The sequence below is a fragment of the Penicillium concentricum genome (genome assembly GCF_028827145.1).
Source record: "Penicillium concentricum strain IBT 3081 chromosome Unknown utg000001l_segment0_segment0, whole genome shotgun sequence".
In the NCBI taxonomy this organism is placed as follows: Eukaryota; Fungi; Ascomycota; class Eurotiomycetes; order Eurotiales; family Aspergillaceae; genus Penicillium; species Penicillium concentricum.
Window position 1 is genome coordinate 7,024,136 of NW_026622754.1, and position 18,333 is coordinate 7,042,468.

An 18,333-nucleotide genomic window follows, 5' to 3' on the forward strand; every position below is an offset into this window, starting at 1 on the left:
TCTAGCAGGAACGTCACTCGGAACACAACTATACACAATGGAACATTTCGACGTTGCGGTTGTCGGACTTGGAGTGCTTGGAAGCGCGGCTGCGTACCAAGCCGCTTTAAGAGGCAAGAAAGTGGTCGCATTCGAGCAATTCGAGCTGGGCCATGTGAACGGAGCCTCCCACGATACATCGCGGATTGTCAGAACAGCAAACGCAGCACCTCAATACGTCTCCCTAGCCAAATCCGCCTACCGGGACTGGGCCGACCTGGAAAAGGCTACAGACCAAAAGTTGCTAACGATAACCGGTGGTGTTATGTTCTTCCCTAAGGGTGCAAACCCTCCACGAGTTGACTTCACGACAAGCCTCGCCGCCAAAAATGTGCCATATGAGGTTCTGCATTCCAAGGAAGTCAACAAGCGTTGGCCTCAGTTCAATATCCCGGATACTGTCGAGACGGTATATACGGCCGACACCGGCATTGCTCATGCGGCCAAGACAGTCCTAGCTATGCAAAGTCTAGCAAGAACAAAGGGTGCAATTTTGAAGGAGCACACACGAGTGGACCGCGTGACGCCGAAGAAATCAGGCACGGGTGTCGTGATCGAAACATCCATGGGACAATTCCACGCAGCCAAAGTCATCCTTGCCACCGACGCATGGACCAACAAGCTACTTGCTCCCCTTGGCGAACACATTCCCTTGACGGTGATGCAGGAGCAAGTAACATACTTCAAGCCGACGGATGAACAAGCCTGGGAACCCAGCCGCTTTCCCGTATGGATTTGGGGCGGCGATCCCTGTTTCTATGGGTTCCCATCTTTTGGCGAGCCGACTATCAAGGTTGCCCGCGATACTTCAAACAATTTCATGACACCTGAGCAACGTACTTATGTACACTCGCCGCAGTTGCTTGAGCAGCTTTGTTCGTTTATGGGCAATTTCGTGCCCGACGAGGGCCGTCAACCGCTTCGCACTATCACTTGCCAATACTCTATCACTCCGGATCGACAGTTCATCATCAGCCCATTAGAAAAGCACCAAGATATTATTGTTGGTCTGGGGGCTGCCCATGCGTTCAAATTCGCACCGGCCTTTGGTCGTGCTCTTGCGGAATTGGCAATTGATGGGAAGAGTACCGAGGATCTTTCGAAGTTTGGCATTCCAAAGAATGCTACTTCTACTAGCAGACTTTAAGATATTTATGACTTATGATGTTTTAAACCCAAGCCTGAGACCAACCTCTAGGAGATCAGTGTTTCCATCAAGAATAGCACATAGTACAATCGGAGTTTTAACAAAATAGAGGAAATCTAGAAAGAGAGATGAAACTAATCCTCCCCTACCAAATCAGATCGTAAATTAGATGAAGTGCCCGAAGCAGGGGTTTGCCACTGCTATAGTGGCTACTATTAATGATAAGTGGCCTCGGGATGTGGTGGAAAAAGTCAGCATCGTATAGGGTCGCAGGGTCGCAGGGTCGCAGGGTCGCAGGGTAAAGGTGGCAGGGTAAATGTCTTAGGGTTGTAGATTGATCGGAATTTTCCAACTAACTATACCGGTCTCTTCTTAAGTAAACTCAGAAATAGTAGAATATCATACCCTGCCTTTATGATATCTACTAGTTTTCTATTCTGAAGTAGAACAATTTTGATCGGGTTATAGGGCCGGCAAAGTGATGCCTTTCATACAGTTTGCTAACGGAACATAATTTAGCTTGGTGGTTATCAAGGGCCATCTTTGGCCCAACTACATGTACCGAAGATCACTCGAGGCTTTTGCCCTAGAGAAACTGTTACTGGTGTATCGTCCCCTCACAAGCTGGAATCAAGTAAAAAAAGAACCAAAATTGACTCAAAGTTGTTAATACATATCTCAACACCAAGACCTGGAATCATCTATACAGTACAGAGTCCCGTCGTTTCAATGCAATCGACCGGATACTAAAAGGAAAAGCAAAATGCACTCAGAAGACAGAAGACACGAAACGCATCCCCCTACTTCTTCTGCCCCTCACCACCAGGAGCCATGCCCGTGAACGGATCAAGACGCAGCTCCTGAGCTGTGATAGGAGTGTAAGAAGTCCGACCCTCCTGTGCCATCTTCAACCGACGCATCTGACCCGCCTCACCAGCGCGACCAAGAATTCCCGCAATAAGGCAAGTAGCGCGCAGACTATCATCGTTCGAGGGAATCGGGTAGGTAACACGCGTAGGATCCGCATCGGTATCAATAACACCGATAGTAGGAACATTGTTAAGGCCACACTCATGCAGCAAGACAACATTCTCAAGGGGGTTAAGACAAATAACCAAATCGGGCTTGAGCGACGGGCGATCAGCAAGATCGGCCTTGAAGTTGGGCAATTCCTCGTCCAGCGCGTTGACAACCTTTGTTTCACAGTGTCCGAGAATCTGCTCGCCGTTCGTCAGAGAGCCCGGAATCCACCGCTCGAAGATGTGGTAGCCCTTTGCCAGTGACGCAGCCTTAACAACGGCCCGCTTCTGGCCCTTCCGCGTACCGGCGAAGAGAATTAGTCCGCCGCGTGCGGCAACTTCCTCAACTACTTTTGCGGCGCGGCGGAGGTGCGCGGCTGTTATGTCCAGGGAGATGATGTGGACACCCTCGCGGATACCGAAGATGTATCGCGAATTCTGTGGATTCCAGCGCGAGGTCGAGTGACCCAGGTGGGTTCCTGCTGCGAGCAGCATTTCCAGGGAGATCTGGGATGGCTTGGGGGGATTGCGGATGACATCTTCGGGGTTGTAGGAGGATTTCACGGTTGTGCCGAGCTTTTTGAAATTGCTTCCTGGGGGAAGAAAAGAAAGATAAAGTTAGTTGGTTCCTTGCAGGAATCTCCGAGAGGGGATTCGCGGCTCACTTTGCGGCTCGTCTGATGTGAATTCTTGTTGTGCGGGTGTGCTGGCCTCATATTGCGCCTGCACCATCTCAAGGAGAGGGTTATCTGGACGGGAGATCTCATCTCTGATAGATGTCTGCAATGTCTCGACTGGAGTTTCGGGCAATGTCGACTGGAAGCGACTCGAAACCGGGGCTCGTCGGCTCAGAGCAAGGAGCTGGCGGCCTGTGGGATCTTGTTAGCAGGGGCATTGGAGATGATAGCAGCAATTGGACCACACTCACTCTGGCGCATACAAAGCTTCCGTATAATCATTTTGGGAATGCTAAATTGCAGATGTTGTCTGGCAAGGAGGTTACTAGGGACTTGTCCGCTCGAACTTTTGTCGGGCTTGGCAGTTGCTGCCTGAGGCCTTACGCTATTCCACTTGGGGTGATGTTTTTGGCCTCTCCGCCTGCTACACTACTTCACAGCAGTGACTATTATCATTATGATTTACGGTTTACGGTTTAGTTTACTGCTTTCTACAAGGAAAATTTCAGCAAGGTAATCACGTTGCGATTCTGAAAATTATGGTCAGATCACATAAAGGTGAATTCCGATATCAACGCAGCTCTGTCATGGTACAAGCCTCTCGAGGGCGAAGAAAAAACCCCATGAAAAATAAAACCGATCTGGCGGAAGAGAAAAAAATGCAGGCCGACCCGTTGCGATAAAAAGAGCAAAGAAAGAAATTCATGAAAACCGTGTCATCAGGCAGAAAACGTAAGAGGAAAGTTCAGAAACCCTCTATTTCTTGAAGAAGCCACCGAGCTGATCCATCATGGAGGGGCTGCTGCCGTTGTTGGAAGGAGGGCCGCCATATTGACCGTTGGGAGGGGGGCCACCGTACTGAGGAGGAGACTGGCTGTTGCTGTTGCGGTGCTTCTTGACGGCGTCTTCAGCGATGCTACCAATGATGGCACCACCGATTGTTCCGAGGAAACCGTGGTTGACCTTGTGACCAGCGAAGCCACCGGCAGCACCGCCGGCGAGGGCACCGGCAAGACCACGCTCGCCCTCCTGGGCCTCACCGGGGGCACCCTGCTGCTGTTCGTAGCCACTATGGTCTGTCAGTACATGATTAACGAAGTGAAAGGTGAAGAAACTACATACCCCTGGCGGTTCTGGTCGTGCTGGCCGTAGCCTTGCTGCTGGTGTTGCTGGCCGGCGTAGTAGTCGGATGAACCACCCTGCTGCTGGCCGTAGCCCTGCTGCTGGTGTTGCTGACCGGCGTAGTAATCGGAAGAACCACCCTGCTGCTGGCCATAGCCCTGCTGGCCACCATAACCCTGCTGCTGGCCGTACTGTTGCTGTTGGTCGTAACCCTGCTGACCACCGTAGCCTTGTTGACCACCGTAGCCTTGCTGTTGGCCGTAACCTTGCTGGCCGTAACCTTGCTGGCCGTGGCCCTGGTTGTATTGATCGTAGCCGGACATGATGTAATATGAATTGGCTTGGTAGAAGATGGAAGATGGAAGAGAGAGTAAGTGAAGAAGAGATGTGAAGTGAGGGGGCAACCTTTTATAAGAGGTAACTCCAAGTGTACGGAGTAACCACAGGGCTGACGGAAAGAACCCCACATGGCAAGCGAAAACTTACGGAACGAGGGGCGCAGCCTTAGAGAAAGCGTCAGCCTTTCAGCCTTGTACATCTTTGTTTTTACCGTGTTATTACTAGTTCGAACGTGAAATCGAATCCCCCACTCAGCCCGATTAACACCGCCACACTGCAACATACCTAATTTACTGTATTTAACTGTGGCTATATCAGACTCAGCCTCCAGTTTATACATTACATGATCCAAAATAGATTACACGGATCCCTCGGCTTCCACAGATCTTCCAGAATATCCTTTCCCCGCTACAGTCTCGGCATTCCTGTATTGGGGCAATTTACGTGGCTGCCTACACTAAGCCCTTATTTCCGACACTTGGGAGTTTGCTACTCCGAACTGTGGCCCGAAGTGACTATTGACATCAGAATAAATCTAATAATATATAGCTGTACGGAGTACTCCGTAGTATCACCTAATAATATCGATCCAACATTGGCCCACATACCATTTGCCTAAAGATACCTAATCCATATCCCCAAAACAGTCAAATTGCATTGAAATCATAATGATGACATGTTCAAGTGACCTTCACATGATGGTGAATCGGGAGGTAACAACCTATGTAAATCATTTATATATAATTTGACTTCGGGGATGTCACTAATATATATATGTCAAAGAACGTGCGATCAAGAATTACAGAATATGATATATACATATTGTCTGCAATGAATACTGGCAAAAGAGATCGTCATCAAATCACCTTTTCTCATGAAGAACTTGACCACAGACCACCTGTTGAACCCGTGAACCACTCGGGTGGTCTCATTTCTGGTGTGTTGGATGATCGATTATGATCGACGCATGACTAGTTTAAACATTGGGCTATACATAACATGGGACTTGATCGGATGACAGTAGCTTGATCCATCCCCAGGGTTCTCATGTATATCCTACGTTGTACAGCGTAGGCGCTGACTGCCAAGTGCAAGAGTCCGAATCACGTCCGCGATATACTCCGAACACACGGTCTTGCTCGTCATTAGACCTTGATTTATACGTTTTTAAACTACATAGTATATTTGACATATGCTTTTAATTTAAACCAGTGGACATTTTGATCTCTATTAACATCACTTCAGATCTCCTAGGTCATCCCCTACCCGAGCTGATCGACGGAGTGCAGTGGACATGCAGAACATGCTAGACCAATCAAACCGCCGAGTTATAGCACATCGAACGAACGCCCACCTGCACATAGAGACTAGTTTGTCAACTGCCCATCTGAGCTCCAGCAGTTTATGCCCCTTTCAGCCCTGGCGCCCCTGCTGCCGGATGATCATTGGAATGTTACTTGTAACCTGCTGATCCACTTTTTGCTTTTTTTAATGTATCAGCCCTATTTTTCTCTTCGGTGTGAGACTCCATAACAGGAGTTGGATCATGGTTGTCCTGCACTTATAACTCGAGTCAAGGGCACCCGATCGGCATGGGCCAGTTTTCATGGAGGTTTTGCTTTTTTCGCACTTTTATAATCGTTCCTAGGGATCATTCTTCTGGATTCTTCACTGCTTCGTTGTCCAGACATTAGCTATTACGAGCTTACTTGTATAAGTGGGCTATAGTTAGTCCATGTGCTAAAAATGTTAATGCAGTCGGCTCTCTCAGCTCTGTGTTTTTGTCTCGGCATTGCATCTGCTAAACCACACCCAACGGTCTATATAATTCGACACGGCGAGAAGCCCCAGGATCCAAACGAGCATGGTCTAAGCTCAGACGGGGTCAAACGGGCACAGTGTCTGAGGCATGTTTTCGGTCAAGGCTCAGTGTACGGCATCGGGCATATTATGGCACCTCGTGTGAAAAAGGGTAGGTTTGCAACAAGACGCGACAGCAAGCCAATACCACAGTACGGGAACGAGGGGGGGGGGTGTTGGGTTTCATAGAAATGGCTGACAATATGCTTTCTGTATGTAGATGGCGCGCATGGACGTTCATTTGAAACCGTTCTACCCCTTGCCAACGATCTCGGTCTCACAGTTGACACACATTGCAAGCGGAACCAAGTGAGATGCGTGGCAAAGGCGATCAGGTCCTACGATGGACCGGGCAACATTTTGATTGCATGGCGGCATTCGAAAATGGGTGGGATTGAGGAGGAGCTTGGTGCTCTTGAGCCTATTGAATATCCGGATGAGCGGTAGGTGATTGTATTTTCATGTGTCTTTGGCTTGTTAGGATGAGTTTCGCACTTGGAGAAATATGCCTGGGAGACAGTTGTCCCATGGAATCTTCGACTCGCGACTGTCTTCGATAGAAGGTCGTTTGTTTGCCTTATGTTTTCTTCTGGCGCTGACTGTTTCAGATTCGACCTTATTTGGACAGATCCTTGGCCATATGGGAATGTGACGAGTATCAAAAGCGAGGAATGCCCGGGACTAGATGCTAGGACTGGCCTCGTGGATCAGTTTTGATATAGAGATGAAAAGCATGTCCACTTTGTTTGTCATTGAGCATATCTTCATGAATGGAATTAAAGCAATGAATATAATCAAGGAATCAATAAAGGAGAAACGTAGAATAGAGCACAATCAAAAGGAATGAATAGAAAGCATAAGGTCGAGGGAACAATCAACCGACCTCCAGGTAACCTCTCTATCCAACGCACAGACCAACCTAGCAAAATTGTTTTGTGAAGGCGGTGAACCAGCCGAAGCGGAGACAATTGTAGCGCCAAGATTTCCTCCCCCCAAATTTTTCGTTGCGCTTGATTGTCGAGCTTTACCCTCCAGATTACAATTTCTGTTTACGGGAAAAGATCATGGATGATATCGAGGTTTGTGCACTCGGAGAATGCCCCGCAAGGATTGCGAGCTGACTGCCCCCAAGGAACGGCTGCGCAGCCATGCGCAGGCATTTGACGGTCTGCTGTCTTTGATCCCCGCTAAATACTATTATGGCGAAGAAGATACAAGTGTAGGTAGCCCTTGTTGCATCTGATAAGTTGGCTGCGTTGGGATTGGGGTCAATCTTGTGTTCTTGCTTTTATCGTTCATTCCGAAGATCTCTGTCTGACCATCATCCTCAATTTTTAGGATCAATGGCAACGCAAAAAGCAAACCAAAGAACAAGCACGCGAGGCGAAGCGGGCGAAGCTGAACCCCGAAGCCGCTAAGACCGCCAAAGACGTGATGGATGAAAACGCACGCAAGCGAAAGCGGGAGGACGGCACCCTCGAGTCCGACTCGTCCGACGGAGAGTTGGGCACAGAGACCCCTAAGGAAGGACTGCAACGCGGAACCACCAACATCAAGAAGCAAAAGCAGGTCGAGAAGACTGATAAGCCAGACGCTGCCAAGGCAGCAGAGGCTGAGGCACGGAAAAAGCAAAAGGAAGAAAAGAAGGCCCAGAAGAAGGCCGCCCAGATGGAGAAAAAGAAGGCTAAGGATGCTGCCCGGAAGGAAAAATCTCAGCAGGGCAAAAAGCCATCGACTACCCCAACTGAGGATTCTGAAAAATCTGCACCCAAGCCTAACGGCAAGGCAACCAAGGACACTGAAGTGTCCGAGGATGAAGAGGATGACGACCAAGAGGATGACGGTGTTGTTGAGGAAGGCTTCTCCGTTGAGTTCAACATTGAACAGGAAACCCCTTCTTCTGCCCCATCTACCACCGACTCTCCTACCTTCGATGCCTCAAATCCCCAATCCGGCACCTCCTCCACTTCCTCCATCGTTCCTCCCTCCGCCTCCACCGAAGCCAAACCCTCAGAGCCCAAGCCTCTCAAGCACACACCCGAAGAGCTGAAGCAGCGTCTACAGAAGCGTCTAGATGAGCTTCGGGCTAAGCGCCATGCAGATGGACTCAATGGCAAGCCTGCACGCAACCGTCAAGAGTTGATCGAAGCCCGCCGACAAAAGGCCGAGCAAAGAAAAGCACACAAGCAAGAATTGCGTCAAAAGGCCAAGGTTGAGGAAGAAAAGAAGACCGATGAGGCTATGGCCCGCCGCTTCTCGCCCGGTGGCTCTGGATCTCTCTTGGCATCCCCCCGCTCCCCTGCCGAGTCCGTCAGCTCCGCTAGCAACAACTTCTCCTTCGGCCGTGTGATGTTCGCAGACGGCCAGCAGACTGATGCCACCGGTACCAGCGTGCGCGATAAGCCGAAGACCGGCGGTGCCCGTGACCCGGGTTCCCAGCTCAAGGTCGCCGAGGCCAAGAAAGCCCGCCTCGAAGAGATGGACCCTACTAAGCGTGCCGATATTGAAGAAAAGGACATGTGGTTGAATGCCAAGAAGCGTGCTCACGGCGAGCGTGTCCGCGACGATACCTCTCTGCTGAAGAAGGCCCTCAAGCGCAAGGAGACAGCGAAGAAGAAGTCCGAGCGCGAGTGGGGAGACCGCATGGACGCCGTCGCCAAATTCAAGGGCGAGCGCCAGACCAAGCGCGATGAGAACCTTCGCAAGCGTCGGGACGAGAAGGGCACCAAGGGTGGCAAGAAGAAGTCCAGCAGCGGTGGAAAGAAGAAGGCTGCTCGTCCTGGATTCGAGGGCAGCTTCAAGGGTGGTGGCAAGAAGAAATAAACAAGCTTCTATCCAGCGGCTTAATTTCATTTCGTTTCTCGCTTGCTTTTACATCAACCCGTCTTCTTTTAGATTCTTCTTTTTCTTTTCTCTGCATACCCTTGAAACGTGTCTTTGTCTCTTGGATGTTTACATCTCTGAAACAAGATTGCACACGGAAGCCCCTGAACCAACTAAAAAAAGTGTTTTGAGACTTTGAACTGGGAAATATCCGTCCGGAGATCAAGGTGCCTGGTGTTTACGTTTGTGTCTTTGGCAGCTTGGTCTGTCAATTTATGTCTATGCATGACAGCATCGGTAGCGATTTGATTTATCTGTGAATACAATATCATTTTCTTATCGAGCTGTATATGTGTTTCTTGTGTCTTTATGCCTATGTAAACCTCTAGATCTCAATATGTACTATATGTATGCGGTTAGCGGAAAAGTGTTCCGCGCAGATATAAGACCGGATTGATTGAATTTATGTGTTTTGGATTGAATCTCAACCAGAAGAAAAGAGCTGCTAGATTCCACAACATAGGAAATAAAAAGAGACAAGGGAGCCAGTGTTCCAGGGAAAGACATCTCCTTTAGGAATTGACTAGTACAAGATGATAACACAGTCGAGGGCAAGTTATGTACAGTGATGTGATGGGGCTTAAAATCTTTCTTGTTTTTCAAGGCACTAGTAGTGCCTCTTGAATGGATGGGTATTGCGACCAGCATCTTCGTGTCCACACATCTGGGATAGATGTGGATTTGCCTGAAGATACCAATCAGATTGGAGGAAAATAGATTATCGGTAGGGAGCATCTGCGCGAGCAGCAGCAGCAATCTCAGGCTCCCACTTGTCACCGTTGGAGAGAAGCTTCTCCTTGTTGTACAGAAGCTCCTCGCGGGTCTCAGTGGCATACTCGGCGTTAGAAGCTGAAAGACAAAGTATTAGTAATCTGGTCTGAATGGCAATTGAGATGTGACCGGAGGGTGTTGGACTCACTCTCAACGATGGCATCCACAGGGCAGCTTTCCTGGCAGTATCCACAGTAAATGCACTTGGTCATATCAATATCGTAACGGGTCGTCCGGCGGCTTCCGTCCTCACGCTCTTCGGCCTCAATGGTAATAGCCTGGGCCGGGCAGATGGCCTCACAGAGCTTGCAAGCAATGCAGCGCTCCTCACCAGTGGGGTAGCGGCGGAGAGCGTGTTCGCCACGGAAACGGGGGGAGATAGGTCCCTTCTCGAAGGGATAGAAGATGGTGTAACTAGAAGATGGCAACACAATTAGATGATATAATTCGACGCCATTGATTTTGGACTGCGATCCGCATCGCCGGCAAGGTGTGGGACAAGGACTTACGGTGGTCTGAAAAACTGCTCGAGCACCACGTACATGCCGCGGAAGATCTCAGCCATGAGGAAGTATTTGCTGGCCTTGTCCAAGGCGGACTCGGAGTCCTGATCCCAGCGCTTGGGCGGGGGCAGGCGGAACCCGGCCTGAGGGGGTCCCGCTGGGCTTGCTGCGCGGTACGTCGAGGAAGAGAAGTTTGCGGTCGAGCCCAGCAAACCGAAGGGGGTCGGCCGACGGTAGGCGATTAGCCTCGCGACCGAGCGGGTGGCGGCCATGGTTTTGGAGAGGAGAGTGAGTTGGAGGGATGGGGAGTCGAGGTTCAATTGGAGATGGTAGGGGAGCAAGTCTTAGGTTGTGGTGGTTTGCAGGTTTCGGGCTTAGGTCATTCCTTTCTGTCGGCGTTGATTGGCCCGCAGGATTTTGCTGGGCGCGACCTCACATCTTTCCTCTTCTGCGGCAACCGTCTTCCCCCAATCTCTACCCTTTTACTCTCCACCATTTCTTTTTAATACTTTAGATCTTTTCAGCCTTTGCGCTAGTCCGATCAATCTATTTCATCATGTTCCGCTCCGCCATTGCTCGTTCCTTGAAGGCTTCCGCCCCCCGTGTCATCAAGACCCCGGCTCCCTTCCACATCCGCAGCTCCCCCATTGCTGCCCAGGTCCCTCAATTCACTCCCTGCTTCGTTCAGGGTGTCCGCCTCTACTCCGCCCCTGCCGGCCTGAGCAAGACCGAGGCCGAGGGCCGCATAGTCAACCTGCTCAAGAACTTCGACAAGGTGCGTCATGTTGTTTTCCCGGGGAATCTCGCGATCTATCGGTTATAGACGAAAAGCCAAATACTAACTGAATTTGTGTCATGTTTAGGTCTCCGATGCCAGCAAGGTCAGTGATTATCTGTCGGATGGACCGTCGTGACCTTCATATCGCTATACCCTATAGGAGAGGCGACCGAAAACATTCATCAACTAAACCCGTTTGACCTACAGATTAACGGCGCTTCCCACTTCTCGAACGACCTTGGTCTGGACAGCCTGGACACCGTCGAGGTTGTGATGGCCATTGAGGAGGTACGCGCCCTGTTTCCCTCGGAAAAGCATCAATTGTATATTGTATGATGGATATCTAACTGTTATAACAGGAGTTCAGCATTGAGATCCCCGACAAGGAGGCCGATCAGATCCACAGTGGTACGTTAGGACTTGATGCCCTTATATCTCGTCAACCAGAGCTGACATGAATATTACGCATAGTTGAGAAGGCCGTCGAGTACATCATGGCCCAGCCCGATGGTACGTGAATCCCATACCACCTCTTCTTCCTTGACATTTGCTGACTTCTTTACAGCCCACTAAATATTTAATTTGAAAACTTGGGATCGGTTGGAGAATCGGATAGAAAAAGAATCAGGATGTTGGCATCTGTGGGGTTTGCTGGACACAGTGACGCTCAACCGACATGCTATTTTGTATGCTGAATACATGCCAGTGGCTTTTCTTTCCTATATCGTGTATATCATTTGAGTGCAATTCATGCAATTTTGAAGCAGTATTGCTACCACGTGGTGATAATCACCGAATGCGTCTGGACATTTTTGGTATATGTTATTTTTGATATGTTCCCAGCTTAATGATCCATCGGGCGACTTTCAATAGATACATACACATGTATGTATTTAGATACATAGTTACCTCTGTATATCATATGATCGTACGTAGATGTAGGTAGAGCTAGCTTTGCTATATCTTTTAAAAGTCAACATAGACAAAAAACAACGTACATAAGCATATCGAATGGAAGTAAAAGATCGTAGATATACGCCAAGTAATCTAGATTGCTAATTTAAAAAAAGATTAGAGCCATAAAATAGAATCATAACTGTGAGATTACCATCCCGATGTCCTTTAATGGGCGTTTACGCACCCGCAAATACTCAAAGAGCCACCTCACCGAACGAACTTGCTTTGACCTTCACCCTTTTCACAACTCCATTGCAGTCGCCTATTCCTCTGGTATTTAGGCGGGTTAAATTGAATATAACCGACACTTTATCTTTTTGGCTAGCCCACTCGGTCCCTGGTTTCCCCTGACACCGAAAGTCCCACTTCAACCACAGACTCTCGGTCTTCACGGTCTCTCTCAACATCGCACCATCCAGATCATTCAAACCACCGGCATATAGATCGGAAGCCTTTGGTCATACCCGGCCATATCTCTCTCGATCCCTTTTTGATCCCCCACCCAACCCGATCTCATGGCCTCAGCAGCCGGGGGCTTGACTCGCCGCAGAGGCGCCGGTCGAGTCGCTGGGGCAGACGAACAAGATGACAGCCGAGTGTCATCGCCAGTCTCCCGAAATGGTTCTGCAATGGATAACCGTGGGCCGGAGACGTCGTTTACCAATGCAGAGAATGGCCACAAGATCGCGTTTGACCCCCGCGACATCAGCGAAAACGAGGAACGGGGCAAGCAGCCCAAATTGACTCTGATGGAGGATATCTTGCTGTTGGGCCTGAAGGATAAACAGGTGAGTCTTAATGGATATTATCTTATGTCCGATTGGCCGATTCGTGGTTCCGATCGCTGACCTCCCCGCGCCGCAACAGGGCTATCTGTCTTTCTGGAACGAGAACATCTCCTATGCCCTGCGAGGGTGTATCGTAATTGAGCTCGCGCTCCGCGGCCGTATAAGCATGCAGAAGGATTCGTCGCGGCGACGTTTCCCCCTGGCCGACCGCATCATCGAGGTCGTCGACGATACACTGACTGGGGAGGTCTTGCTGGACGAGACACTGAAGATGATGAAGTCAAGCGAGAAGATGAGTGTCAACTCATGGATTGATTTGCTGAGTGGTGAGATCAGCCCGAAGGAGAAATTTGGGTCGCGACGTGCTTACTGACGGGACGGTTTGTAGGTGAAACCTGGAATTTGATGAAGATCGGATATCAATTGAAGCAGGTACGGGAACGACTGGCGAAGGGTCTTGTGGACAAGGGTATTCTACGAACCGAAAAGCGCAACTTCCTTCTCTTCGATATGGCGACGCATCCCGTGGCCGACGGTGGCGCGAAAGAAGACCTCCACCGACGGGTACGCAACATCTGCAGCAACCGCACTGTGATTATACCTCCTAGCCCGTGGCTCCCCGAAGACGCCGAATACCGATACCTTCGTTCAATCACCATGGTCTGTGCCGCATACGCTGCCAATGTCCTCGAGAACGCTTTGGTCACCATGAGCCATGAGGCTCGCGAGAGAGCTTTCGCGCAGGTGGATGAATTGCTGGCCGAGTATTCGCAATGGCCGTTTGCCCGGAAAGCTGGAGGTTCGCAGGCGATTGGAGCTAATTTGGCTCAAGTGGTCAATGAGGAGATCAATCGAAACAAGGACAAAGAGCTTCAGATGGAGGTAAGCTACACCCCTACGTTAACCACTTCCTATGCTAATCAACGAACAGATTGTCGCCGCATGCTTGAGCGTTTTTACCAGACTTGATTCTTTACTTTAACGGAGGTACCGCGTAATACATTGTCTTTTGTTCACGACTTCTTCTTTCTCGCCTTCTCTCACCTTCTCTCACCCTCTTGCCTTGCACCTCGACCACAAAATATCGGGTTTCTTCTGTTCATGTAGTGATCTGGGGGGCAGAGCGTCGCTTTCTTTCTTTTTCATATGCAATCGTCGGGTCAAAACTTATTCTTGTATGGGATATCTCATCAACTTTGATTTACTTCACCCTTTGTTTTATTCTCTTCTTTTCTTGAACTTGTTGCATTGCGCAAATGGTGGCCTACTAAGTAAGTGATCGTGGCGCAATATTTTCAAATTGATACACTAGGTTGCTTTCCTCGGCATTTTTGATATCTATTAAAATGCATAAACATGACAATCTAAGTACTAGCAATACTATTAACCCTAACAACCACCATTCCACCACGACGACTCCCCGCCGTCCCAGCAGCTCCAGCAGACAAAAGATCCGCCGCACGCGCAAGATCAACGACAGTAATCTCCCTCCCGCAGACCAGATTCTCCTCCACCAACTCCGCAATCCGCTCCATAGCCAACCCGTCAGGATTAACAGGCACAAACCGGCTCTTAATCCCACGCTTCTTCTCACCCAGCACATCGTTCTCAGGAACAAGTGGAGACTGCTGCGCAACCTGCCCATCTACAACTGTCAACACAGCACCGTAGTCCTTAACCACACCAGCGGCATGAGCAGCCCGGAATACTTCGCCGCCGGCACAGTCGAGCACGATATCAACCGGCTGCCAGCGGCGCGCGCGGAACACCTTCTCGATATTACATTCGTCTGGCGATGGGAGGTGCGGGATGATAACTATCTCGTCCACTTCCCAGTCCTTCTCGATGATATCGGCTTCGACTTGCGTGCAGGTTACACAGATCCACGGCCGGACGGGGGTGGGGAAGAGCGAATCTGCTCGCAGGATCTGCACCGCGACGCGGCCGATGTCGTTGTCGCGAGCGTTGGTGACGAGCACTCGGATCTTGGGCAATTTTTGCGTCCCGTTGCCGTTAGAATCCGTGCTGCCAATTATGCTTCCTATAAGACTGCTGCGACGTCCAGTACCAGGGCTGCCACGGACCAAATTGACCAGGCTGGCGCGGCGGGAATTGCTATTAGTATCAGCACCAGCAGTGGGATCGACTGTGCTGGCTCCACGAGTGGATGGAGCGTCGGTGGTGCCTTTGATCAGGGTGATCAAACTGTTGCGGCGGACAGTGCTTTTGGGATTAGGGTCAACTGTGCTGGCAGCGCGAGGAACGGTTTTCTTGCCACTGGGGTTACCGCTGACGAGACTGATTAGGCTCTCGCGACGCACATTCTTAGCATTGGTAGGGGTATTAGCTGCTCTGGCAGCGGGAGGGATGTTGTCAATGTCAGCACCACTGGCACCGACGGTGCCACTGGTATTGTCATTGAGAGTGTTGCCGCCGCGATTCCACTGCCAAATCCAACGGCCGTTCCCAGCTCCGTTGCCCGCACCACTGGTAGTATCAGTTAGCAAGCCGCCGTTCCCACCTCCAGCACCGCCTCCAGCACCAACGACCGTGCTTTTCCGGTGTCCGTAGCCATAATCCTTGCTGCCGATTACAGTATCACGGCGTTGGCGCTGCCAAAGCCATCGCCCCATCTCATTCCCAAACGCATCATCGCCCTCGTTCATGCCACCAGGCACGTCCGGGTCAAGCCCCGCATACCGAAAAAGCGCCTGCCAAGCCGTCAACGCCGGTAACGCCAGAGCTGCAGCCCCAGCAACAGTGATATTGTCTGGTTTCAGCGCTAACTCGCGCTCAGTCGCAACTGCATAGTCTGCGGCTCCGCCGTCACGCGTATAACTAATCACACCGAAGACTACATCGCCGATCTTGAACTTTGGGCCTTCTTCCTGTTCGTCGTCTTCGCGCGGCGTGCTGATGACTGTTCCGCAGAGACTGTGGAGTGGGATCTGTGGCGCGGCCTTTGGAGGGTTGAGGAGTTCAGCGAGACGGATCTCGTCGTGACAGAAGGCGGTTGTCATGATCTTCAGCAGGTATTGCTGAGGAGAGGGCTGCGGAGTTGGGAAGCCAGAGTCGAAGACAAGGTTTGTTCCTTTCTGGCGGATAACACTTGTGTTTGTGTCGGCTGAGGTAGCATCGCTGATTTCTCCTTCTGGGATTCCGTCGGGTGCATCCTTTTCTAATACATCTGGGGCGTAGTAGAGTGCTCGCATAGACAGTGGCGTGAAGGGTGAGTCGTTCAGCGTTGATGAGGTAGGCTTTGGGGCATGTGAAGTGGGCTTCTTGGCTCCCGAGGTGCGTTTTGTGGCTTCTGGAGTGCCTCTTGTTGCTTCTGATGTGCGTTTAGAGGGTTCAGAGGGCTGCCTCATGGCTTCTGGTGTGCGTATTGAGGGCGCCGATGGATGCTTTGGGGACCCGCGTTCCACGATGGGTTGCGTGGGTGGTATGTCTGACTGCATGGTGTTGTTGGGATCTTGATGCATCTTCTTAATTAGAACTTTAAGTCTCTCCAATGAGTTGTAAGAAATCTGTCGCCTTAGAAGTAGGGTCTTCTCTTTTGCCATCTCACTATAGATCGGAGGCCATTTCCTAATCTTGACGTATGTAGTAGAGCTTAGGTCAACATCGCCACTTGATCATCCCGATCAATTCCCTTGCAATGAGTAGCAATTTGATCTTGTCCTCCTATTAGACTTGGTCTGACATGATAATATAGTATATAGAGTCTGTAGTTCATGGAAGGCGGATAGTGTGATGGAATAACAAAATCAAGACCTTATCGTCACGAGTCTTATAGATCGTCACTTGCCCTGGCCCTTCAAGGTACGGTGGACATCTTAGTCTAGCGAGTTGGTAGCTTGCAGTGTATTTCTTACCCCCCAGCCTGCTATCCTTTGATGTTTGCCTGCCTTCCGTATCGCCTGGACCCGACGTACCGTTCTGATCGCCGGTCAATCCAGGCGATGACTTTTTTTATTTATCAACTTTATATATCCACTTTCGCATCAAAGATCGAGGAAGGAACAAGATGTTTGAGTTCAAAATATTATTAACGAGATGGTCAATCCAACTACATATGTACAGATTATTACATCTATAAAGCCTGGTCCTCCATACCCAGTCCATCAACAAAATCATACAACTCCTCCGGATCCTCAAAGACCGTCCAAATATGCGACGGCACATACTCAAACGCCTTCTCGAACCTCTCTGGTTCATTCTTCTCTTCCATATGTGCCACATCCGTAACCTTGCGAATAATGATAGCATGAATCCAGTCGGGATACCGACTATACATCTCCGCATAAGCCTCCGGATCCTTCTGCGTCGAGTCCCCAATACAAAGCACCCTCCGACGCGGGAACCACCGCCGAATCTTCTCCATCCGATCAACCTTGTATTCCTGCGTCTTCTCGGTGAACGACTTGATAAGCCCCGTGATATCCATCCACGAGTAATCGCGCAGCACCAGCGTACCCGGGCAGTAGTGTTCATCTAGGAAGTCGTGCAGGAAAGGATAAAGATTATAAGGTGACGCGGAGAGATAAAACCACGCAGGACAAAACTCAGCATGGATATATCTGTAAAGCTCCGGCATACCAGATATTGGCGCAGGGATATCCGCGAACGTCGTACGAATAACTCCCGTCGGATCAAGCGTCTTAGTGTGTTTGATAGTATCGTCAATATCCGAGACGACCAACCAGCCCTCGGGCGCAGCAAAAGTCGTGCTCATCGACACAGCCTCGTCACCGAAATGCTGCAGTCGCGGCCGCAAAACCTCTCCATCGTAGATCCCCACTCGGCCCATATCGACCGTCTGGCTGACGATGCCGTTGCGATCGGATGGACCGAGTCCGTGCGACTGCGCCGGCCGAGATATGGGTACCTGCAGTGTAACCGTGCGCGCTGGCGAGACCTGGTTGAGGAAGGGCTGAACGCGCTCTGTAATGCGCTGGCGTGCTTCGTCGTCGCCGCCCAGCTCGCCATCCAGCCCGATGTAGTCTGCGATCGCAGCGACGAGGTTGCCCACGTCTTTCCGGCCTTCTGTTTCAAAAATGCAGGCGACTACCTCGGCGTGCCAGCACAGCTGAATCTCGTCTGTCTCCTCATTTACGGGCTGGTACGCTGTATTGTTTAGCAACCACACCGTGTGTTTGCGTGGGTCTGCTGGATGCGCGAGCGGGTTCTTAGGGCCGAGGAAGGATGAGAAGAAATTTATCAAGGCTAAGCCACGTTTTTCTTGTGCTGGTGGTGGAGATGCGGAAGTTGATGCCTCATGAACCTCCTTTCTGGCATCAGCGACCGACAACTCGTCTTGTTTGTGGTGCGGCATGGTATCGGCGCCGACTTGACTTCCAATATGAAAGTTGAAGCGTTTCTATGATAAAATAGTAATAGAAGCAGTACCGAGGAAAATCCCCGAAAAGCACATGTCAGCAAAGACGCAA

The 18,333-nt window shown here is 50.4% G+C and overlaps 9 protein-coding genes across 9 annotated transcripts; 4 read left to right on the forward strand and 5 right to left on the reverse strand.

Moving 5' to 3' along the window:
- Positions 1–37: 37 nt before the first annotated feature.
- Positions 38–1,186, forward strand: N7517_002705 (putative sarcosine oxidase; the record flags this gene model as incomplete). Its single annotated transcript, XM_056720435.1, has 1 exon — positions 38–1,186. The coding sequence occupies one exon, from the start codon at positions 38–40 to the stop codon at positions 1,184–1,186; it is 1,149 nt and encodes a 382-aa protein (XP_056584570.1).
- Positions 1,187–1,986: 800 nt separating this feature from the next.
- On the reverse strand, positions 1,987–3,164 carry N7517_002706 (mitochondrial 37S ribosomal protein uS2m; the record flags this gene model as incomplete). The annotated part of the gene is made up of 3 exons (XM_056720436.1): positions 1,987–2,798; positions 2,871–3,074; positions 3,134–3,164. 3 exons carry the CDS (start codon positions 3,162–3,164, stop codon positions 1,987–1,989), a joined length of 1,047 nt encoding a protein of 348 aa, XP_056584571.1.
- Positions 3,165–3,638: 474 nt separating this feature from the next.
- hel10 (putative high expression lethality protein Hel10) lies at positions 3,639–4,327 on the reverse strand (the record flags this gene model as incomplete). Its single annotated transcript, XM_056720437.1, has 2 exons — positions 3,639–3,951; positions 4,005–4,327. 2 exons carry the CDS (start codon positions 4,325–4,327, stop codon positions 3,639–3,641), a joined length of 636 nt encoding a protein of 211 aa, XP_056584572.1.
- Positions 4,328–6,089: 1,762 nt separating this feature from the next.
- N7517_002708 (putative 60S ribosome biogenesis protein Rrp14) lies at positions 6,090–9,026 on the forward strand (the record flags this gene model as incomplete). Its single annotated transcript, XM_056720438.1, has 6 exons — positions 6,090–6,315; positions 6,424–6,646; positions 6,812–6,905; positions 7,178–7,282; positions 7,336–7,422; positions 7,542–9,026. The coding sequence occupies 6 exons, from the start codon at positions 6,090–6,092 to the stop codon at positions 9,024–9,026; spliced, it is 2,220 nt and encodes a 739-aa protein (XP_056584573.1).
- Positions 9,027–9,804: 778 nt separating this feature from the next.
- On the reverse strand, positions 9,805–10,632 carry N7517_002709 (NuoI/complex I 23 kDa subunit family protein; the record flags this gene model as incomplete). The annotated part of the gene is made up of 3 exons (XM_056720439.1): positions 9,805–9,935; positions 10,006–10,271; positions 10,367–10,632. 3 exons carry the CDS (start codon positions 10,630–10,632, stop codon positions 9,805–9,807), a joined length of 663 nt encoding a protein of 220 aa, XP_056584574.1.
- A 284-nt stretch (positions 10,633–10,916) lies between these two features.
- acpA (acyl carrier protein) lies at positions 10,917–11,711 on the forward strand (the record flags this gene model as incomplete). The annotated part of the gene is made up of 6 exons (XM_056720440.1): positions 10,917–11,135; positions 11,224–11,241; positions 11,346–11,426; positions 11,498–11,546; positions 11,610–11,648; positions 11,704–11,711. 6 exons carry the CDS (start codon positions 10,917–10,919, stop codon positions 11,709–11,711), a joined length of 414 nt encoding a protein of 137 aa, XP_056584575.1.
- Positions 11,712–12,610: 899 nt separating this feature from the next.
- On the forward strand, positions 12,611–13,865 carry N7517_002711 (GOLPH3/VPS74 family protein; the record flags this gene model as incomplete). The annotated part of the gene is made up of 4 exons (XM_056720441.1): positions 12,611–12,883; positions 12,963–13,209; positions 13,272–13,765; positions 13,815–13,865. 4 exons carry the CDS (start codon positions 12,611–12,613, stop codon positions 13,863–13,865), a joined length of 1,065 nt encoding a protein of 354 aa, XP_056584576.1.
- A 382-nt stretch (positions 13,866–14,247) lies between these two features.
- On the reverse strand, positions 14,248–16,365 carry N7517_002712 (uncharacterized protein; the record flags this gene model as incomplete). The annotated part of the gene is made up of 1 exon (XM_056720442.1): positions 14,248–16,365. The coding sequence occupies one exon, from the start codon at positions 16,363–16,365 to the stop codon at positions 14,248–14,250; it is 2,118 nt and encodes a 705-aa protein (XP_056584577.1).
- Positions 16,366–16,976: 611 nt separating this feature from the next.
- Positions 16,977–18,218, reverse strand: N7517_002713 (phosphatidate phosphatase App1 family protein; the record flags this gene model as incomplete). Its single annotated transcript, XM_056720443.1, has 1 exon — positions 16,977–18,218. The coding sequence occupies one exon, from the start codon at positions 18,216–18,218 to the stop codon at positions 16,977–16,979; it is 1,242 nt and encodes a 413-aa protein (XP_056584578.1).
- Positions 18,219–18,333: the final 115 nt, after the last annotated feature.